Genomic DNA, 24,928 nt, shown 5'->3' on the forward strand with positions numbered 1-24,928 from the left:
CTGATCTAACTCAGCCAGTGGACGGCAAAATATTGGTCATTAGTTCATCGTATCAAAGCAAGAACTAACATCTTACAAACAACATTCATGTAAATAGTTTGGAATTATATACAATAAAGGTGTAGCGTTTTTCAAAATGGTTACGGTTTTCGTCTTTCAAGTTCATGATTGTTCAGACGGCCCATTGACAGCAAGTTATCAATTATGAACGATTATATCAGGAAACAAACAAAAATAAAAATATCGCCTTAAGTCTCTGATTCTATTCATCTTAACTAGATAATTGTTTGCTAAAAAAGGAATTTTAAACTTTTAGCACAGTAAATCAATATTAAAGGTAACGTTCGGTGATTTATAAAAATAATGTGATATTAAATGAGTGATTGAAATATATATAAAGTATAGTGACTCCATGAAGAATTTTATAAGTTCTCACTCAAAAATAGAATGTACGCATCTTTTAGAGATTAATTTGTTGTTACTGCTTCAAAATAACTTCAAAGTAAACTGATAAATGTATATTTATTAGTGGATTTCTCAGAAAAGTATTATCATCATAGCAAAAGATTAGCAATAAGGAGCAAAAGTCCGAAAAAGCTGAAGCCAGCCTCCATGTGTGGTATTTTACCGCTATGTTGAAAACCTATGATGGCCTCGAGCAGTTTTCTGCTCTTTAGTAGGGTTTTTGTCTTTTGACACATTAACCATGTCCCTTCTCTATCTAAATGTTTACGCCACATTCACGTTTACTCTATAAAAGACTTGTCCATGACGTCCGAATTAAATTAGTTAAAATAATAAAGTATTGTTTGAAAAGAGACATGAATATATGCATTCAAATTGTGTTTATTTATGATATTTTTCACTAGCGTATAATGGCTAAGTTATTACCAAATTCTTGACAGGAATCTTCAAAACAATTTCATGTTGGAAATACAAAGTGAAGCTTTCAAAGGTTTAACAGCAGTTGAAAAAATGTAAGTTTAACTGAATACAGTACTGGCAATGTCATTGTTACAGCAACATGTTGCCTCATAAACATCAGTTATAGACCTACCAATAGTTTATTGTAGTAAATATAATATCTTGTAAATTGAAAACAAATTGTATTAATTACAAAACTCTAACAATAGCCTGTCGTTCATTGTTATCTTCGACTTTGAGTCGTACCATCACAGTTCTTTGCATAAAAAAGTGTTAACGAAAATACCGAAATCCAAAGAAATGTCAATATTTAAAAAAAAAAAAAAAAAAAAAAAAAATCTGACTAAATTCTTTATCAATCATCCGAACAAATTGAAAAGAACAGTCATATGCATGGCTTAATAAAGGCGTTTTTAGAAGTTAATAATAAGTTAATCATGGTTTTATAACCCCGGTAAACAGAAGTACAGTTTCATTGCTTAAAGCTTTCAAAAAATGCAAAGAACAAGGATCATGAAAATACTAGTTCTCACTTTTTGATAACATATTATTTAATGATTTACTTTATTTCAGACATTTATAGGTTATATCAATTAGTATCAGAGTGACTTTTGAAGATTTTTTTATTCATTTTATACAACATGTATATGAAACTTGATTTACTGATTTTGTTTTATAGAAATTTAGAAAACAATGAGCTGAAGACAATCAAACGTAACACCTTTATAGATATGCCTAAACTAAATGTTATGTAAGTGATTTTATATATACAATTTTTTTTTTATGATACTGCGTCATCAAAGTGTTATATTCTTAGTTTTTATTTAAATTCAGTCAGATACCGTAGTTCACCCGTACACCGGTGACTCGTTAGTCGTAAGTGGCGCTCAAACAAAAATATTTAGAAGGAATATTTAATAATGAAGTTGTAAAACATCAAACACCAAAAATGTTTATAGACAATAGTTGTTTCCGAAATGTGTGTTGTGACGTCTGACTCTGACGGCCTATTTGATTAATTTTCTTTGGGGCGTGGAACGCCAAAGCACAGTTTAAATCACCAATTTTGAACTAAGACTTCTAAATTTCTAGATTTCTAAATCATTTAACTTATATTAAAATATATTTCTTTTGTTAACGTTTTAATACTCTGTTACACATACTGTAGCTTTGTTTTTATCAACCCTTCATGTTCGGAATATTACAAGCATGTAAGAAAGCAGAACGATTATTCTATTTTTAGTATTCTGCAAGGAAATGATATTATAGAAATCGAGCAAAACGCATTTGGTGACTTACCAGAACTACTTTACTTGTAAGTTATTTGTTATACAGTTATGTTGAAAACCACAAAAAAGACAAATCAACCAGTATTATTGCAATATTGAATATTATTAATCTCATTGAGCAATATGGGAATTTAGATTCAGATTCGTTTTATTTAAATATGCGCAGGTAGTCAAAACAAAATCCCTTTGAATAATATACAGGATTTGAAAGCATAAAAATGTGTGTTCTTAATAAGTGTAGAGCTTCATAGCTAGGATGCAACTTTTAGCTCTAATCGAACCGTTTTAATTTATTTAAACAAACGATCAAGATTTGTCGTCTCTCAATGTATAATTATTGCTTCTTTTCTATCAAGTAGGACGACAGCGATGATGTCGCATGCTTGTCATTCAATCTTTCAAAAAAACTCAAATTTCTGTTTTTACGAAATACAATATGAACATGAACCGTGTGAAACAAATTTACAAGTAAAACATTCACAAAAATAATTGATTTTATTCCGATCGAACTACAAGCCTACAGAAAGTTTATTTATAAGGATTCTTTAAATTAAGAGGTCTTTAATAGCTAACTAGATATATTACATTTTCAAAGACTATACGATGATCTATAGAATCTTGATTGTTGTCTTATTGCAAATCAAAACACATCTCCTTTTAAAACTCACCTGGCCCAAAGGGCCATTTGAACTTTTCTCATCACTTGGCGTCCGTCGTTCGTCGTCGTCGTCCGGCGATGTCTGCTAACTTTAACTTTTGTAAACAGAAATATTTATAAAAATTACCATATAATTGATATTCATGTCAACACCGAAGTGCTGACTACTGGGTTGTGTGATACCCTCTGGATTTAAACGTCCACCAGCAGTTGCGTCGACCCAGTGGTATAAATAGTTATCAAAGGTACCAGGCTTATAATTCCATATGCCAGACACGCGTTTTGTCTGTACGAGACTCATCAGTGGCGCTCAAAATAGTCATAAGACCAAACCAAGACAAGACAAGTTTATCAAAACACTCAGGCACACAGGTTCTGCAACAAGAGCAACATAATATATATAGTATACAAAATAATAAGTTGGTCAACAAATATTACAAATAACAAATAACGCAACCCTTTTATCACTACATCAAATTTCATTATTTTGACAATGATGTGTTAACAAAACAAACAGACATATTAGGTTAAAATATCAAAAAGAGGGGTTTATCAGGCAATATTGTGATTTAATCTTATTTACTATGAGGACATGCAAATATGTCAATTAAGATTTACGAAAAAGCATAATTATAAATCACACAAGCAAAAACGAAAGACAAGAATATGAAAATACAAAAAATACAAAATAAATCAGAAATAATAAAACACAAAAAATACTCATTTTACCTACTGTGGGTTGGTGTCGTAAGAACGTTTTAACTCTCAACATTGTAACCTTGGACTAGATATTAGTTTCAGGAATTTTATACCATCAACAATATAGGAACACGTTTTTCGAACAACAAAGAAACTAGTTTGAAACAACGATCAGAGAGCGCCTCAATTCATAAATTAACGTTCTTACTTGTTTGTTTGTTCGCTTGTTTTTTTCTTCTTCAAATAATAACAAGCAAAACTGTAAAACTGTGAATCGTTGAAGTTTAAATATGATTCTTATGGCAATGGTATCACAGGGGACCTCAATATAGTCTAGGACAGAGAGGTTGAAAACTTGTTTTGAAAAAAGGACCAAAATATCGTTCTTCATCTTAATTAGATTGGAAAGAGGGTCGTCAAGTCACAAATGAAGCTTTTTCCTTGTTTTGTAAAAAATGGTGTAAACGGGAAAAATCTAGTATGAAGTATGAATATTGTAGATAACAGAACAGCACATTTTGAAAATAATGTAGAAGTAAGTTCAAGAATACATAATACGTCTACTTCCAGAATAAAAAATACACTTCAAGAAATTTCGGGCTCTAGTAAGCGTTCTACAACAAATCTTTCAGTGCTTTTAACAAGTTCCTTAACTACCATCAACGAACTTATCACAAACTATTGTAATAAAATATATGAACATAGTGGCATTTAATGTTTTTGGGTGTTTTAGATAAATTACGTGCTTTTGATGATCCTTTTGATTCTGTTAACAGTTTTGATTTTTCCTTTCTTTACATTTCAATTCTTATCAAACAAGATTAATTAGATGGTTCTAAGTAAATCTGAATGCAAATGTATTTGCAGCAACTCATTAAAAACCTTTTCTATAATGAGAAAGGTAAACATGCCAGCTATACTAACTGGAGGTGTGATGAGTTGATTGAAACTGTTAACGTCCTCCTTGAAAATAAAATTTATCGACAGGTTGTAGGTATCCATATTGGCACTAATTGTGCCCCTTCGATAGCAGACTTGTTTTTGTACTGTTATGGATCACAGTTTATGACATAACAGAACCATCAGAATTGCATTTCATTGATGAATTCAATAACACTTACTGTTCTGTTGATGATATTTTTTCGTTCAACAATCAAGAATTTCCTCAATATACTGCTGCAATTAACCCAAAGTATCTTACCTTAAAATAAATCAAATTTAAAAGGTAATAACTGTCCTTTCCTATATTTTGATAATTCAGTCTTAAACTGGAAACTCCACACTAAAATTTAAGACAAAAGGGACAATATTTTGTTTCCTATTGTAAATTTTTCCTTTCTGGATAGTGATGTTCCTTTGGTACCATCTTACGGTGTTTATATTTCATAGCTCGTTCGCTACGTCCGTGTCTGTTGTGATTTTTTTGATATACTGGTAAATCATTAAACCAGGGATTTCGTTAGCAACAAATTACTTAAAACATTTACGAAATTTGTCCATAGATTTGGTTTTGAAGTTTAGTTGTTCCTGTAGAAAAATAATTTCTAACGGGATAGCACATCCTCTTTTTTACGGAAATGTTGTTAACCGTGCACGAAAATCTAGAAACGATCCTGGTAAACTTGTCAATCCTTTGAATAAATTTATTCTAAAAGTTAACTAATTCAACGCTGTAATGAGATCATTGAATATTGTTTTCATTGGCATAAATGTTGATTAATTAGTTATCAAAGGTACCAGGATTATAATTTAGTACGTCAGACGCGCGTTTCGTCTACATGAGACTCATCAGTGACGCTGATATCAAAATATTTATATAGCCAAACAAGTTCAAAGTTGAAGAGCATTGAGGGTCCAAAATTCCAAAAAGTTGTGCCAAATACGATTAAGTTATCAGTAAATTAAAATCAAACTTGTCTTAAATTGTTAGAGACTTTGAACTATCTGTCCGTTATCAGCGAGTACTCTCAGATATGTACCTAGTTTTTTGTTGTTGTTGGGATGGACAAAGTACCCGTCAACGTCCACTTGGAATTTTTATCCATCTATTGAGTTAAGCCTTTTTCAACTGATTTTGATAGTTTGTTCTTATGTTATACTGTTTTACCACTGTCATAGGTTAAGGGGGTTGGGATCCCGCTAAAATGTTCAACCCCACCACATTATGTATTTATGTGACTGTCCAAGTCAGTCGCCTATAAAACAGTGGTTGTCGTTTTTTATGTGTTACATATTTGTCTTTTATAGCTGACTATGCCGTATGGGCTTCGGTCATTGTCGAAGGCCGTACGGTGACCTGTAGTTGTTAATTTTTGATAGTTATTTCCTTGGCAATCCTACCACTTCTTCTTTTTTATAAACTTTATTATTCACATGGTAATAGGTTTATATGGACTTTAAACTGGCAGACAACATTGATGTGTACCATTATTAATGGGAACATCGACTATTAATAAAGTCCCTCATCAATTTATAAAAGCAAAAGCTTAAACAGATCAAACGAATGGGTAACAACTGTCATACTCCTGAATTGGTACTGGCATTTTTAGTTAAACCTCTCATGGGTATGACAGTATCATTAAATTCCATTTTATTGCCAACGATGTGTAAACAAAACAAACAGACACAGTTAGTACAAATGTCAAAAAAAGGGGTATATCAGTCAACATTGTGGTACAAAGAAGCACAAAATAGCATATATACAAAGCATGTTTAAACTTTTGCAATGATAAACCTGTCGCAATTTTAGTTATAATCAAGACATCGCAATAATTTCTGCATTGATATTAATTTTTATGGGTTTCGTGGGTACAGGTGAACCAAGAATTCAAATAGTCAACGAATTACAAATTTACTTACGGCTGTGTAAGCAGCAATTGCAAGTAAAACCACGAAATCCAATATCCACGAGAATGCAAGTTTTTCTTAATCCACGAACATATCGTAAATGTTTTGATTGGTCAATAGTGGTTTTTCTTTTTATGTTGGATTAATTCAATCATCTTTACACTTAAATTTGGTAGAACTCTGTTACAAAAATAATTTCCACAGTTGTCATTACACATATTCGGATTATTTAACGAGAATCAACCAAAATGAAGTACTATAAATGAAATTCAAGCAAAGGAATTTGCAATTCTGGTCCGAAATCCATGTGAGACATTAACAAACAAAAAAATCATGCCAGTTAATCATGTGTACTAAAACTTTTAAGCTTCATATCCGTTAATCCTCATAAATACTGCGACCAAGTTTTGTACATCGGTCTATACTTATGACTGAAGTCTTATCAATTCAGTGTATCCCCTTATACTTTCATAAACATTTTGGTAACATAAAGATGTATCTTAAAAATTGACCAATCTCTAATGAAGGCTAGCGATTTGAATAAGTGGGGATGCAAACTATACATATGATGTTTATTTCATTTCAGATCCTTGCTATCGAACAATATCATATGCAACTGTAAAATTCGACCATTTCATCATTGGATTTTACAAAGATCAAAAACTATTATAGATGGCGGTGTTTGCTCAGATCTGAATGGCCAACAAATAAAAGATCTGTTGGATGTGGAGGAATGTATTGGTATGTTAGAATACAATTCATTCAGACTTCATTGTTTCTTTTTCAATACTATTAGATTATTTTCTACAGTTAAAGATAAGCCATGGTTTCTTTTACTTTTTTTTGTAATTAACAGATGAAAATCAAAAACATATATATAAACCGACTAAATGTTCACTGATTACTGAGATTGTTCCAATATTTACATTCACACGTCTAACTGAAGTAATTTCGTGTTAATATTTTGAATATGCATGATTACTGTATACCTTTCTGTTATATTTGTAAACATAAGGTCAGTAGTGTTTTGTGGCCTTAAATCATTTGTTTTTATCATTTCCCCTGTGTTTGAAATTATTTTAACAACAAATTTATTCCCCAGCATAAACAATATATTCATTGGATGCTGTATTTTTGTCGAGTCACAGTGTTAAGATATATTCACTCAAATTGCCACTAAGGTTCACAAAAGAGAAATCTAGTACGTAAAAAGAAAATAATCGTTCAACCTAATTTGTATCTTGCCTTTTGTTTATATATAACCTATTATCTTCGATATTTCAATAGAGACTTCTACTGTGCCTGAAGTGTCACCAACAACAAAATCAGTTTCTTCAAAAATTAAAACGTCAACTGAACTAATTCCAATTATAACAACAGTTAAAGATGATGAACAAGATGTTCATACATGGTTTTCAACGGACATGAAAAGTATGTTAATGCTAAGAATTAATAAATATTTTCAAAATCTTCTGCTTTTTGTGCATTCCTGTTTGAAGGTCACTTGAAAAAAGATAAAGTTTGAACTACTCTCATTTTTGCCAATCGTATTCCTTCGTCTGTCGAATAGAGGTTGTATATAAAGCGTATTTTAAAGTCTTTAAACTTCGAGCGTATGGAAGATGCTTTTTATCTCTTGTAATATTGAATTTGTTTTACAGGGAATTTTCAGCACGTATTTTAGAAGGAACTATTCCAGATGAATCTTGGTTTGCTTTGTTCTTGAAATACAATTGTTCTTCAATGATTGGCAATATGTATAAAATATAATAACAACGACTCCCGTTTAAAGCTCACGTGAACGGAAGGAAAAGTTTGAGTTACTCGCAGTAGTACCCTTCACCCTATTTAGCCTGTAGGCGGTGAAAAGTAAAATATCAAATATTTCAAACTCTCAAAGCGGAAAATCTCTAATCAAACGGTAAAATCAAAAGCTAAAATGCATCAAACGAACAGATAACAATTGCCATATTGCTTAAATTTGAAAACGCATTTTCTTATGTAGAAAATGATGGATTAAATCTTGTTTAATAGTAATCTGAAACTCTCAGGACACTTGTATCACAGTGTGTGAGTGATAGATTATGCATTTTGTAAGGTTTTTATTGTCCTAAACCACACCAAGTTTTGTACGGATGAATCAATTTAAAAAAAAAGTAGGGAATACAATGTTTTCTCTCTATTATCTGTTACACTATGCAAATAAGAAGATGAGGTATGATCGCCAATGTGACAACTTTCCATCAAAGTTCAAATAAAGTTGATGTAAGAAATTATATGTAATTGTACAACAGTCAACAATGAGAAAAACCCATACCGTATGATCTGTTATTAAAGGCCGAAAAAAGAAAAATATGAAACAATTAAATTGAGAACGCTAACGGTCTAATTTATACCAAAACAATGTACGAAAAAAAATTGACAATGGGTTTAGAACTAAAGATTGCTTAATTGATTCCAATTTTAATATTCGATTCACTTCAACTTTTTGTAAAATTATTTCATAATTTTCAACACCTGATTTATTTCGCGGCATGAGCAAATATATTCAGTCGATGTTGTATTTTTGTCTCCAATCACAGTGTTAACATGCATTCATATAAATTTGGTTGACAAAAGAGCAACGTAGTTACCGAACAGTTATAAATCGTTCTATCTTTTATATATTCTATATTTTAATGTCTGCTAACCTATCATATCAAATCTTTAATATTTTCATAGAGACTTCTACTGAAGTTGATGTGTCACCAACGACAACAGCAGTTTCTACAAAAATTAAAAAGACAACTGAATTAATTCCCATAATCACAGTTAAAGATAGTGAACAAGATGTTCGTACCTGGTTTTCCACAGACATGAAAAGTAGGTCAATGCATGCTAATAATTAATAAGTATTGTAATAATCTGCTGTTCTTGCGCATTCCCGTTTTAAGCTCACTTGAACAAAAGATAAAGTTTGAACTTCTCTCATTTTTGCCGATCGTAATCCTTCGCCTGTCACCTATAGGTTGTAGATCAAGCGTATTTTAAGGTTTTTCAAGACCGAGCGTATGGGAGATGCTGTATCTCTATCTCTTGTTATATCCCATTTGTTTTACGGGGAATTTTCAGCACTTTTGAAGGAACTATTCCAGATGAATCTTGATCGATTGATAATCAGTATAAAATATTATAATAACGACTCCCCCCCCCCCCCTAGAACAAAGTACGCGGCTGTTTCTTTATAAACAAGAATGAGAATATTCGATCACTTGAGAAAGTAAAATGGCAACAATCGATGTACTGGCACGAAAAGAGCACAACATCGTAAGGGTATGTATCACCAATAAAACAGTCAACAGTACGATTTCTAACAATACTTATAACACAAGATAGTATACTTGTTTAAAAAACAACATGAAATCTAATAGGTTTTAATTTTTAGATCTGATTGTCAGTTTTTCATGATGATTTTTTCTGATACGTACACGTATAAACAAAATTCTCCCCATCCATTGTATATCAAATGCATGCACAGTTGTTATCTATATCGTAAAAATTAAAGTTATGATGATAAATGAAAATGATACTTTTTAATTTTGTGCATTCGATGCTTCTTTATTATTTACATTGAGCGATTGAAATAAAATATTTGAGATTTTGCAGCATCTTTTAAAGAAAATACTTATGTTGAACTTATGGTATCAATTTTCAGTGATGTACTATCAACTTAGTTCATGTTCACATTGAGCTAGTGTAAATGTTCTCAACACGTTCTTGTTGATTGAAATGAATGGGTTTTTTTTTGTAGTTTAAACCCGGTTTGGATTAAATTCATGCCGTGTTCCCCCCAAACGTCACGTACTGTAAACCTGTTCATGATCAGTTTCTAATTCTAAAAATGTTGTTTATTGTTTAAAGTAAAACAAATGATGCCTTTTTTTTCATATTAAATTTGAAAAAAACACGTGTAGTCTCCAAAGACGATGAATGTTCGATGCCTTGAATAGCTCCATCGATTGAGATTTCAGAAGATGCCACTTATTTAACAGCTTAGAAATTGGCGGACAAATACATGTTGGAAATGAATTTTCTGAACTCGTTTTAAATATAAAATTGACCTTGCCCAAGACAGGATGAACGTGATTATTTGTGTCCTACAAAATGCAGGACTTGGCAAGAAACAATTACACCAATAAGGATAAATACTGTAAATGCTTAGTAAACAAAAACTACTGTCAACAGCAAAATTCTCCTCCAAATGAAAAGAAAATGGTCATCTACCAAGGCTATTTTATTTTAATCATGTTTGTAATTGAGCAACTTATGATTTTTTTAAGTTAGATATGTAAATACTTAATTCATAATAGAGATTTCCAATAAAATGACTTTACTCGACATAACCGACCTAACTCAACGTATTTCGTCCTACTGCATTGAAGCATGACGGAGGGGAGCATACACTGCATGCATGTTTTGCTCTTTGAACACGTATTGTTGCTGGAATATGCCTTCTGTTAAAATCAACCCCAACTATTTTTTTTTACTCTTTAAATATTTTGTTATTAAACTTTGAATGAGTTTATTGACATAAATACTATCATGAAACAAGTAAATTAGCAACTTGTAATCAAACACACCCATCATTTTTTGTCATTTCACTTAACCCATATTTAAGTTCTTCTCACATTACGAATTTTAAAAACTACCAAGACGACATTTAGCATACAAATATTAAAATAACGAATTCCGAAGCGCGAAGGTTGCCGTTTTATTGTTTTAAAAAGATTTAACGTTTAAAGTAAATTCCAACACACCCGAATGTAAAAGGGGTACTCGACTTTTAAAACAAAATAATAGTTTTATATAATTTAATTGAAGATAATTTGATGTGGGCAGAAATATTTTTCAAAAGTACTTTCTCGTCTCCCTTTACCAAATTTCGGGGCGATGTTTTTGTTCAAGTAAACCTAAAATTGCATTCGAGGATACACGGGTAGAGGGCGTACTTCCCATTTTCGATAGCTAAATAAGTTTTAAAATCTCATGTTTTCCACAATATCATTTTTAGCGTATAATTATCCAAATTGTTTTTTGCATATCTTATCTTGGATCCGACCATAATCACGAACTGTATTGCACGAAACAAAAAATGATTGTCGTTTGACTTTGATAAATACATTTTAAAAACAACAATGTCTGAACATTAGGCATCTCGCATGTGATTCAAAAAATTAAGACTACAAACTGAATTATATTTTTCCCGTGATTTAGTAGCTCACTGAATACAGAAATGTGATACTGACGTGTAATCTAATGGACACATGGGCAGTACATTAAATCTGCTCTACAATTATGACCACTAATGGTCCTACAGATACTCTGTACTTTTGACATGACAAAAGGTCTCGCTTTGCTAGACTGTCTATGATTTTTTTTATTCTTAATTTGTGATATATACAAAAATCAAGGTGTAGTATGATTTTCAATGAGACAACTCATCACAAGAGAACAAATGACACAGAAATTTTAACAACTATAGTCCAACGAAGGGGTTACAACAATGAGCAAAGCCTATACAGCATAGTCAGCTATAAGAGGCTCCAAAATGACAAATGTAAAACAACAAAAACTAACAGCCAAATTAATGTAAAAAAATCAACGAAAGCACAACAACAAACGATAAGCACTGAAATAAAAGCTTCTGACTTGGGACAGTCACATCCGTACTAGGACAATGGTGTAACAGTACGAAATAAATATTATAAACGGGATAATTATTCTTTATTTATTAGTTGTAGTTGTTTTAAAGATAGTGTTCAGCAGCTGTGAATACTATCATTTCGGTACATGGAGATTATTTGGAAATACTAGAAATGGCTAGCTGTTTGTATGCTTCGATTCCGTCTCATGAGTCAATCCCTTTCTATCTGTTTAATTGTGATCATGATCATTTGATAAACATTCTTCTATGATCTCCATTGGCTTGGATATTTATAAAAACTATGTATCATAGATATGCATGCGTAAAATATAATTGTAAGTTCTCGACATAAACTGGCTAAAATATAAAATAAGAATTAAACCTTACGTTATACTAAGAAGCTATATATAATACATACACTTACGACGAAGATTATGCCTCAAGTTATAGCACTTATGATGATGATGATACTGATGTATGTCTTATATCCAGCGACAAATATTACATGTATATTGAGGATGATGAAAATTATTTATAATGATAAATACATATAACTTTTTAAACATGCCCGACAATTAAGAGTCGCACTTTCATATGCTAGCTAACAAGAGAGCGTAATAACTATACAGAAACACTTGTCTTTCTACGAGTAAACCAATACCTGCTCTTGCTCGTGAATGCATCATGCTTGGTGGAGAAGCCGAAAAAAACAGTCTTAAAGTCATTCGATCAGGGGGTCCAACAGAATAATTGAATTTGTATTCGAGGCTAGCCTGCTATCAGTCAATCCCATATACAAGTATATAATTATGAATATAAAATGTGTTTTTTCTTCAGTCGTGTAACACCATCACTGGTGATTCTGTCTTTGGATCTGTCGCATAGTTGTCACTTTTACATATATATATGGATGTACTAAAGAAATATTGACACCGAATGTTTGTGGCACAAAATCCTGTCCACAAGTTAACAACTTTTTTTTTTCTGTGACGTATTAAATTTATATTGAGATCCAGTTTGTTACATCTTGTGATCAATTTTATTTGGCAATCGTCAATGGCAGTCAGCAGGGTTAAAGAACATCAGTTGTTCGACCTGTTAGTCAAATGCGTTTTGTTTAAATATACTTTTTCACTCTTTTGGTCTTTTGGAAAATGTTGTTTGTGCTGTTTTTAGACCCTTCTACAACGAAATTTGTTTGACATGCACACGTATAAAAATTGCGGTTTTTATCCAACGCAGTCATAGGTTTGAACGTAGTTTTCAATTTAGACTCGTATATATATATATATATATATATACCTCCAAAGCGAGACAAAAGTTGAAACTTAAAATTTTCGCTAACTCAATCAATATATGCGATAGCTTTAAAATCTACTTCTAATTGAATAAATACGAGTAAAAGAAAATTCCCACAAAGACTGAAGTGACATAATAGTAGTCCCAAAAATGTATTAACTATGTGAAATGACATTCTCATCCACTTTTAATTAGAAATATTTGGGGACAGGATATTTTTAGCCAATTACTATAATAAGTTGATAGTTTACTATCCACAGTGGTCAATGCAGGTTAGTAGTCATCAATTGATAATCAAGTACACCTTCTAAATTACAATCTATATAACGGACTGGTGTACACATTTATTTACGCACATTATTATCAACTACAATTTTCTTTTTTTAATGTTCGTTGACTTTCATTTGAAAGAAAAGTATATGTCAACTACTCAAATTTAAAGAAGTAAATGACCTGTAATGGTTTATTTTTAAAAATATTCACTTCCCGTTGACGTACGCTTTCCCTGTTGAATTTGTTTTTAGAAGATTATAAATTGAGGAGATTAAGAGAAGAAGAAGAGAACGTTTGAAATGATACTTAATAAAGTATGATGCAATCCCAATTTTCAACTTTAACTGAGACACATTCTGATTAACATTTTAAGTTCATTTTTTTTCTGAAATTACGACAAAATCTATATAAATTATTACCCACGGAAATTAAATATTATAAAACATTAAAAATCGAAAAGAAAATTCTATCTGATAACGACAAACAAAATCAATACAAATATCAAATAATAGGTTCATTAAATTTTGCAATTATATCTGAAAATCAAAGTCATTGTCAAAACCATGAAAGACAACTCCAATGTATCGTATGATAGGTAAAGATACGTATATATACGTGGTCTTATGACAGTGAAGTTTAGGCGGGAATCTCAATAATCACGTGATATATAAAAATCATGATTTCTTTCGTTTTTCATCATCTTAGAAATATTTGATATTGATAAAATTTGTTATGAATGGGTTTCATAGTTTAGGATTCTTAGTTAAAACTTGAGTAACGCATTTAACAAAAATAATTGGTAAGCAATAACTGGTCCCGTCACGTGCGTACGTATTTCATTTTATTGGAAATCTCTAATACCAGTTTAATCGTTTGTAATTGGGATTAAGACACAAAATGTTACAGACATTTTTTTCTATTTTGTTTACCCTTATACATGTTTCCATATTTCACTTGAGCTGTTTGTTTCGACACAAAATACCACAAAAACTTGTTATTGACTTCCTTTTCAATATACTATAAACTACAAAAAACTTCTTTGTCAGTGTCTTTGTCTTTACAAACAACGACAGCACATTTTTCGTTGGCGTCTTAATTTATGTGTTTGTAAGTTGGTTTGATTAATCATTACGTTTACACAATTTTGGCCGCTGAATGTTGATAAATGTCCATTTACTGAATATATCAGTTGGGTTGCTTATCTTCATTTTTTCGATATCGTAGAACTATATACATTGTATAACTGTAATAGAAGTTGGAGATTTCGTAAGCCTAAAAAAAACCAGTTTAACCCACCATTTTTTAAATATCCGGAAAATTCACTCGTTCATTTAATTTACCTTGAAGATTGGTATTTTAATTTAAATCTTTTTAGTATAATTGTTATCCATGTTCATTTGGAGAACATTATTGATTATAAAAATCAATAAACAGAATATAAGAATCTTTGTAGTTTCTTGTTTTCTATTATGCTGTAGAGACAACATCTTCCATTGAAAGAGAAATAGTTACAGTAACAACAACTGAATATAAAAAAAACACAATCGGAACAACAAACTCGCCACCAGTGCAAATTACTGGGGATAAACGTAAGTTAAATATCTTTTTTTTTAAACAAACTTTAAGAGCATTATGTTGTTTTTGGTAATGCCTTCGAAAATTATTTCAAGCTACACAAAGCAGTAGTATACCAATATATCATATGAGTTGTTATTAATAAAAGCCTTCTTTAAAAAAATAGTGATATTTTGAAAAGGTTGTCAGTTTATATTTTCGTTTCAACATTTTTTTTCTTGATTTGTCGATTATAATTTCATTTAGAATAGAAAATATATTAAACTTGAGAAATATTTTCAAAATATTAAAAAACAATCAAACATTAAGTAAATTATTTGCACTGTGGACGGTTCATTTTAAAACATGAATAACTTTTATTACATGTTTTGCTAGCAACAGATTAATACATTAAAGACACATTTTCCATCGATTTGTTTGATCAATATGTTTGTGTGTGAATCTTTGACAAAGGTTACGAATATAAAAGAAAATCCTTTCAAATTGTGTATGATTTTAGGTTGGTTTTGAATTTCTTATTCGATAACCGTTTGTTCTTTTTTTAGTGGATACGAACATATTTCATAAAGTGACTTTACTTGGAGTAATGAGTTGTATCGTTGCTGCACTTGCATTTAACACAGCATGTGCAGGATGTTGTTTTTTGCTTTTTCTGTCAAGACGTAGAGGTAGGTATTTTAGACATTTCTGGTGGCAAGAAAATTTCCCACGTGCAAATTATATTTAATTGTTTAATGTACAAAAATATTACAAACAATATATACAAATGTGTAGTGTTTTAAAGTCGAAAAACATCATCATCTCAAATTGAAATTTAAAAATTGTAACCAAACCAAAAAAGAACACTAACAACACTACAGCCTCAAAGCAAACACCTAAATATTGCAAGCAACCATAAAACAAATAACATGGCCATAGATATAGTATAGTTTATTTCTGTGTGTGTTACATTTGAGTGTTGTGTTTCTTTTCGTAGTTCTCCTCTTATATTTGATGTGCTTTCCTAAGTTTTAGTTTGTTACCTGGATTTTATTTTTTCATTCGATTTATGAATTTAGAACAGCGGTATGCTACTGTTGCCTTTATATATCCAATAGCTCGTAAAAAAAGTTTGAATACTGGTAACTAGATTTACTCCAAATTGAACGAATGCATTTAGATAGACATCCTGACAATCCCAATGCCAGAATTAATCACCTTCTTATTTCATTTTTCTTCAAGAGTATATAACTTTATCTTTTATCTTAAAAGTGTACGAATTGATTAATAAGTCCTAGATGCACGATTGTTTTATAAGTTGTTCATGGCTTTGAACTAGCTGTCAGTTAACTGCGAGTACTCTCAGATATGTCCCTGGTGTCTTTTGGTTGTCGGGATGTACAAGTACCTGGCAACGTACACTTGTATGTTTGTCCATCTGATGAGTTAAGCCTTTTTCAACTGATTTGTATAGTTCGTTCTTATGATGTACTGTTATACCACTTTCAAATGTTAAGGGAGGGTTGGGATCCCGCTTATATGTTTAAACCCAACCCATAAGTATGGATGTTCCTGTCCCAAGTCAGGAGCCTGTAATTCAGTGGTTGTCGTTTGTTTATATGTTACATATTTGTTTTTCGTTCATTTTTTGAAAATAAATAAGGCCGTTAGTTTCCTCGTTTTAAATTTTTTTGCATTGTCATTTCGGGGCCTTTTATGCCTGAATTTGCGATATGGGCTTTGCTCACTGTTGAAGGCCGTACGGTGACCTATAGTGTTTTATTTTCTGTGTCATTTTGGTCTCTTGTGGGCGAGTTGTCTAATTAGTTATCGTACCACATCTTCTTTTTTTTATATCAAAAGAATATAACATTAAATGACAAATTTTAAAGTACCTGGTGCTTATTCCGACAATTAATTCTGACAACGATGCTCGAGGTCAAATATCAGTAAGAACGTAAGTGCTGTGCACACCATAATATTTCTCCTTATTCTAAATTCAATATGGGTTTAAAATTTAAAAAATGAATGCTTGTTTTTCGCGAATTGAACGCCATGCTTCCCAATTTTTGGTTATTTATACGACTCGAGATAACGCAAACATATCATGTTTGTTGATATTCTGCGTGGAACTGAATCAAAGATCATGTGTAAGCATCGTCTGATCGTCTGTTATAAGATCTAAGATATATACAATTCAGATGTATTGCCTTCTAAATCATTGTATTCGAATTCATTTGTGGTGACATTTCAAGATCTTTACTTGCACAGCCTGCTTTAGATTTCTACGGTTTATTATTATTTATAAAACAAATTATCAAACCAAAACTAAAAAGCTTAATTATGAATTATTCATATCCCGAAATTCTTAAAACTTTCTACTGAATTTTGATTTAGTCCAAATGAATTTATAAAAATAAATACCACAGAGCTGTAATTCAAATTAAAAACAGTTACTTACCATGGCCCTTGCAAGGACAAAAGATGTTTATTTAGTTGCATATTTCATTTAGGAAGTGATATTCTTTGCCAATTTCAAGTGCAAAAGCTACCAATGGGTTGTAGATTTACAAAATTGCAAATAACTGATAATAGAATAGAGAATGCAAATGGGGAATATTTCAAATAAATGTATACTAGTTTAGTGATAATGGGCGTCATAATAAACTCCAAAATATACACAAGAAACTAAAATTAAAAATCATACACGACTAAAAAAAAGACAAAAGGCTCCGGACTTGGGACAGCTGAAAAAATACAGCTAGATTGAACATGTTTTTTTACATCTCAACCCTCCTTCTATACCTCTAGCCAATGTAGAAAAAAATCATACACACAAATACACACACTAAATCTCAGTCCAAAAGCAGTCAGAGTCCGATTTCAAAATAGGTTACATTAGAAACTTAACAAAATGAAAATAAAACGTTAAATAACACAGCAGTTACTGACATGCCAGCTCCAGAATTCAATAACACTGATTTGAAGGTCATACTTTTAAGAATAGGGAAACATAAATTTATTGATGATTTTTCATTATTAACGAGCATAACCCGAAATGGAAATACATAGTAAGCATTTCAATATAAATAATCTTTTAATATCACGAGATAAAATAATAATATGAGCATTGCCTATTCATAGCGCATTATTTGACTTTAGTAGCGGTACAATTATGGTATAAATTGAGGTTTTAAAGATGAGAAAGATTGACAACCATACATATTACTATTATACATATAGTTTTTAGAGTATGACATTCTACCATATTGAATTTTGATTTTGAAAAGAAAAATAATTGTATTGTATAACTTTTTTAAGAAAAGGTATACCAACAACCACGTCATGCTGCTTACAATCATACGATCGACGTGTCTCTTTCAGATATACATGGTAAGATCTCCTATTTAACTTATTACGTTCTAGTCTAGTCAATCTAGCATAAATTTGACCCTTACATGAAATTAATTGCAACAGAAGATTTTTAAGTTTTAAACTTTAGCATAATACCCCAAATACGCACAGAAAAACATCCCATAAAATCTTACTTGAGGAAGACTAAAAAAAAATCAACATTAAAATTCCTATGGAAATTTGCATTGAAAAGGGAGATAGCAAAAAAGGCATAAATATCAATAAAAGTTGATAAAAATTTATAACTAAACCGCTCCCATTCATCAGAATGTATTTATTTTTTTATCGGTCTTTAGAGTATAACAAACAACTCTAGATGTTATTTCATATCATATTATAACCTATAATCTAGATTTCGTAATTCATTAGTTAACCATTTATTGAATTTTTCAACATGTCAAGGTAAAGAATCCATTGTTTTTCAAAATGGTCACAGAGCTTCAAATTTGCAATTTCTTTAATGAAAAATGCACATACAAAATAAAACTACCCATAACACTTCGGTTTTGTACATTTCATGAACAGAAGAATATATAATTTCGTCATTTACAAACTTATAACCCTATCGTACTTTACATAAATGTCAAGAAAATCAACAAAAAAAGGACCAAAAATAAGACTCATGTTTTGCGGAATTACCTCCCCCCCCCTTTTCAATGTTAATTTAAGGTCAAGAAACAGTAATGTAATATGTCGCAGATTTTGCTAAAAAATTGCATACAACCTTGGCTCGTTAAACTACAACTGAAAATCGAAAAAAATAATACATTTATCTCTTTTATTATCTGAAAAAATTGCAGATTGATTTATTTTAATATGGGTGAATATATGTATAGATTTGGCGATTTTAAGACAGATTTTTGAAGGGTTTTCGACGATTTTATGTGCTTTCTATACAAATGATCACCCATTTTGTAAGAATTCAATCAGTAATATTTCAAATGATAATTGAGAAAATTGCAATATTATTTCGATTTTCAGTTGAAGTTCATCGAGCCAGAGTTGTAAGCCAAATTTTACTGAAATCTGTGACATAGCCCATTTACTGTAACTTGACCTTAAATAGGAAATTAAGAATGCTGATTTTGTAATTTCCTCAAGTTAGATTTTATGGGACTTTTTCTGTGTATATAAAGGGCACAATGCTTTACATCAGAACTAAAACAATTTATGTTGGAATTAGTTTGAGATTAAATGTAAGTTTCACTGGAATATTCACAGTCAGTTTCGATCGAATGAAGACATCCATTGAAATAAATACTATTATAGATTTTAAAGAGCGCCAATATCGTTCTTTGAAAATACCCCCAGTAACAATCTTTGTGTTAAGGCAAACAAAATTTGCTAACTCTGATCTCTTTTAGTGGTCCCTGAGGAAATTATATTAGCAAATTATGGAAGAAGGCCGAGGCGAAAAGTACCTGACGGACAGTCAAACTCATAAATCAATAATAAATTGACAACGTCGTGGCTAAAACGGAAAAATACAAACAGACAAATAATAGTACACACGACATGACATAGAATGACATAGGCATTTAAGAATTGCTACTCAGTTTCAAAATAACTAGCTTTCCATAAGACTAGTATATATTGATAGTAATTAATAAAGGAACCAAAAAGCCAAAAATATATATACAGGTCAATTTGCTTGTTTTTGAGATAAAATTCATTGACGTTTTGGCGGGAAAATATTCTCAGCTTTATCATTGAAAAGTTTAAGTTCTTAAATACTATTAAAGAATAACAAAGATTTTATGAGACTGTTACAGATGGCTTAAAATTATACTTGTAAAAGATTTATAAAATAAAAATGGGGGTCAATGGGCAAAAATGTTAAGGCAATCAAATGGATAAACCAGAGGTTCCCGAAAAGTCTTACAGAAATTTCAAAAGAAGACAAGCGAAAATCCTTAAGCTACTAAATATATTTATACAAACGATCAGTACTTGGATGGTATGGTGTTAGACAGGTAAAGTTCAACAGAAAAAGTGCAATGTTGATAGAAACTTGAAATAAAGCTTGTAGTCAGGTAATGGTCCCGCTCACAGAGAAGACTGAATATGATCCCATTTGCAGAGAACAAATAAGAAATTATTACAGCATGAATTATATTGCTGGACTCGGGAATGGACACAACACTTTACGAAATCAAATGGAAATTTACGCTTCTTCAGATAATCTTTATGAAAATGCAACATACGAATTTGTATACTAAAAGGACTAAATGTTATTGAAGGATGTTTGTTTTGTCTCTAGCATTTTAGGTGCTGTATTTTTCTTCAAAAGATAGCTTCCGTCCAATGACTTGTTATAGACAATTTTATCTAAATTTCTATCTTCAACTTGACAGCTGGCCCTCCACCCAAATAAACTTCAAAATTCAGTTGATGGTCTTAACCTTTAATGTCTCCTGACTTGTTTACGATGGAGAGCTTCGATTTTTAAACTGCCAGTGTCCTTTCTTCATAACCATACGATCTCAATCTTTGTGTTCTATTGTGTGAAAAATTCGTAATTTGCACTTAGTATAAATGGAAAATCCAGTAAATTTCAATGACATTAATTGTTTTTGTTGTTGCATATTTGATCAAGCCCTGATATTATATTTTTCTTATGATTTTAACTACACATTTCACTATTTTTTGTTGTTCAGCGAGTATTTCAAGGTTTGAGAGCACAGAGAGTTGTAAGTATAAGATTTTATACTTAATTTTTGGTTCGTAAAATTGATGCAACAGTAGTGTATTGATGTAAAAATTTCGTAAATTGATAATAACAAACAAATAAGGGGGAATCGCCTGATTTTCAAGAAAAAAACGAGAGAGGATTTACCACTACATAGAAATATTGCGCAATTTCAGGAGTTCTGAAAGGGTAAGCTAGATATGCTCTACTAGTTACTCGCATTTTGTTGGTCATTGTAAGTGAAAATTCGATAATATTACTAATTAAGTTATTCGAGAAAACAAACCCCAGTATGGGAATAATAATTGGAACATATCTCTGGTCGTGTGTGGTCAATTTGTGTTTCCTTTGATTTTTAGCGAGTACTCGATTGTACGATAGTATCTACAGTTCTAAGTTTCAAACTGTATAGTATTTGTAGTTATATTTTGGTGCGTAAATTAGGGCAACAGTTGTTTACTGTTAACCTATGTTTAAATTTCGTTTATTAATAAGGACGATACAAATATAATTTACTACTATTCCAAAGCCTTAAAGCCTCAACAGTTTATCTATGTTCAAACCAGGCAAAATAATAAGGAAGAGACACATTGAAGTTTCAAACACATAAGAGGGAATCGCATGATTTAAAAATAGCGTAGGACCGGTGTAAACGCCACAGAGCAAACTTATGTAAATCTAAAGTGTTTTGAAAGAGCTAGTAGAATTTACTTCATAAGTGACCCCCATTGAATTGCGGAATGTAAGTAAAATTTCAAAAATAAGACTAATAAAGTGATTTTGCAATCGAAAAAGGAGAACGAAAATATGATAATGACAAATGGGACATATCTGTGGGTGTCTGTTGTGTTTTACAGATAAAACTATAAACTAGATGCAAGAAAGTTAGGTTGTGTAACTTGTTTAGTTTCTGGTTATTAATAAATGGTACTCTTTGGTGTGATCGTAATACCAGAAAAATGTTAATCGATAATCAGACTATAATTCGCTGATAAACAAAACCATTTCAAAACTTAATAAGAACGTACATGTCAATTGAACCAACATAGGGATGAATAATAAAATGAGAATAGAGAAGCAGAATTGAAACGGAGAGTTGGTCAGAGAGACAACTTCCCAACCAAAGAGAAGAAAACAACCGACGACCACCAATTGATCTTCAAAACAGTGAATGAATCCCGCACAATTGTATACATTGTCATGCAAACAATTAAACATATTAAACCTATGCATTATAAACGTCAGCATTACGTAATTTTTTTGTGGCGTAAAAGTTGAAACAATTGATAATATATTTTCCTTATAAATTTAATAACACATTTCTTTGTTTGCTTTGCTTTTAAGTTTTTACTCCTGTGCATGGAGGCACCAACAGTTGTAAGTTTCTTAAATGGATATAGTTTATAGTTTATTTTTGTTTGTAAATTTAAGCAACATTGGATTACCGATGTTCAAATATGGCATATCGATAAGGAGGGACAATTCAATGTATAAAAAAATTGCATTATTTAAAGAAAAAACCGAGACGGGATTTAACACTAGAAAAGTTTTCGTTCATCGACAATTATTACTCTTTTGTCCGATTGTAAGGAAAATACCAGAAATTTTGTTAATCGATAAACAGACATTAATGTGCCGAAAACAGTTTAATAAGTACGCACTTGTCACATATTATAAAATAAAAAAAAACATAAGGTCTTTCCTCGACTAAGTATTTAATTGTAATTTACAGCGTCTTCGTAACTCTTGTTATCGATAAAGTTAGTCTTAAATATAAAATTTTATTCCATTCCCAGTACCAGAAGTAGTTAAATTTCAACTATCTTTCAATGATTTAGAGTTATCAACGGCCAGCTTTTTATCTAGGTTATTATGTAGTTGTTGATTGTGTACCAGTTTTCAAAACAAATTTCGATGTGTTGTTTGTACGGTGCATAGCTTTGTTTTGATGACGCGTTATAAAATTGAGAATGGAAATGGGGAATGTATCAAAATGACAACAACCCGACCATAAAAAAAACAACAGCAGAAGGTCACCAACAGGTCTTCAATGTAACGAGAAAGTCCCGCACCCGGAGGCGTCCTTCAGTTGGCCCCTAAACAAATATATACTAGTTCAGTGATTATGAACGCCATACTAATATCCAAATTGTACACAAGAAACTAAAATTAGAATAATACAAGACTAACTTAGACTAAAGGCTACTGACTTGGGACAGGCGCAAAAATGCGGCGGGATTAAACATGTTTATGAGATCTCAACCCTCCCCTATACCTCTAGCCAATGTAGAAAAGTAAACGGATAACAATACGTACATTTAAAATGCAATTCAAGCGTAGTCTGATGTCAGAAGATGTAACCAAAGAAAGTAAACAAAATGACAATTATACATAAATAACAACAAACTACTAGCAGTTAACTGACATGCCAGCTCCAGACTTCAATTAAACTGATTGAATGATGTTAGATGTTTAGTATTATACCATCATAAAATATATTAGAAGAGCATAACCCGTGTTTATAGTTTAGTTATAGTGATGACAAAACATTGGCGATGGACAAACAGATTAGTGCAACCTCAAAATTTTTTCTACCAGATCAGATATATCGGTCGGATTCGTCCATTCATTACAGAGAATGCAGCAAAGACACTTGTTTGCTCTTTAGTGACGTCTCGCTTGGACTATGGAAATGCATTGTTATATGGACTCCCCGCAAATGCAATCCTACAATTACAGCGTGTCCAAAACACCGCCGCAAAATTAATAACAAGAAAGAAGAAAAACGAACACGTTAGTCCAATTTTTAAATCTCTTCATTGGCTGCCGGTAGCATATTGATGCAAATACAAAGTGTTGCTTTATGTGTTTAAAGCTCTGAAACAAGAAGCACATGTGTACCTTCAAGATCTAGTTAACATTTACAATCCAACAAGAACTCTTCGGTCAGAAAACAATATGTCAAACCAATAGTAAGAACAAAAACATACGGAAAGAGACAGTTTGATAGAGCGGCCGCCGTTTTATGGAATGACTTGCCGAAAGAATGACGAAACACTGAATCTGTGAATGCTTTCAAGAAAAACATAAAAACTTATTTATTTAGACAGGCTTGTCCACATAATTAATACTCGGACAGTTTTAGACTTTTATTCGATCTCAGTTTATATTTTTTATGTATCATACTAACTTTTTATTGCATTTTTTTTTTTACTTTCTTAATTTTTAGACATAAAGCTATTAGTCAATTTGTTTTAAATTGAAGCACTCCTGTTGATGTGCTTTTAAGAATTTTTTTTCAAAATTGGTTATTTTCAAATATTTTTTGATGAATGAGTTTTAATTTTCATATATTTAGTCGTATTTTTTTTTACGGTTTCTATTTTTATTTGATTTTTAAATTTGTTTTATGTACTTTTTTCATTGTTTTTTATGCATTGTAAAGCGCTTACAGTAAATGCTTATGTAGATAAGCGCTATATATGCACTGTAAATTTAAAAAATAATAATAATAATAATAATAATAATAATAATAATAATAATAATAATAATAATAATAATAATGATAATAATAATAATAATAATAGTGTTAATAGCAT

General features: G+C 31.1%; 1 protein-coding gene across 1 annotated transcript; it reads left to right on the plus strand.

Annotated features, from left to right (window-relative positions):
• The first annotated feature begins 914 nt into the window (after positions 1-914).
• LOC134716792 (uncharacterized) lies at positions 915-22,729 on the plus strand. Its single transcript, XM_063579800.1, has 11 exons — positions 915-977; positions 1,604-1,675; positions 2,168-2,239; positions 7,004-7,158; positions 7,705-7,848; positions 9,139-9,279; positions 15,151-15,261; positions 15,793-15,915; positions 18,548-18,619; positions 21,298-21,330; positions 22,674-22,729. The coding sequence occupies exons 1-11, from the start codon at positions 925-927 to the stop codon at positions 22,727-22,729; spliced, it is 1,032 nt and encodes a 343-aa protein (XP_063435870.1). The 5' UTR covers positions 915-924.
• The last annotated feature ends 2,199 nt before the right edge of the window (positions 22,730-24,928 follow it).

This window comes from Mytilus trossulus, chromosome 4, assembly GCF_036588685.1.
Source record: "Mytilus trossulus isolate FHL-02 chromosome 4, PNRI_Mtr1.1.1.hap1, whole genome shotgun sequence".
Lineage (NCBI taxonomy): Eukaryota > Metazoa > Mollusca > Bivalvia > Mytilida > Mytilidae > Mytilus > Mytilus trossulus.

Excerpts from the sequence above, each read along its gene's own strand:
- LOC134716792 (XM_063579800.1), top strand. The coding sequence starts at position 925 with ATGTTGGAAATACAAAGTGAAGCTTTCAAAGGTTTAACAGCAGTTGAA. Across the intron at positions 7,849-9,138 it reads GTTTTCAACGGACATGAAAA|AGACTTCTACTGAAGTTGAT; the intron begins GTATGTTAATGC and ends ATATTTTCATAG. Across the intron at positions 15,262-15,792 it reads GCAAATTACTGGGGATAAAC|TGGATACGAACATATTTCAT; the intron begins GTAAGTTAAATA and ends TTCTTTTTTTAG.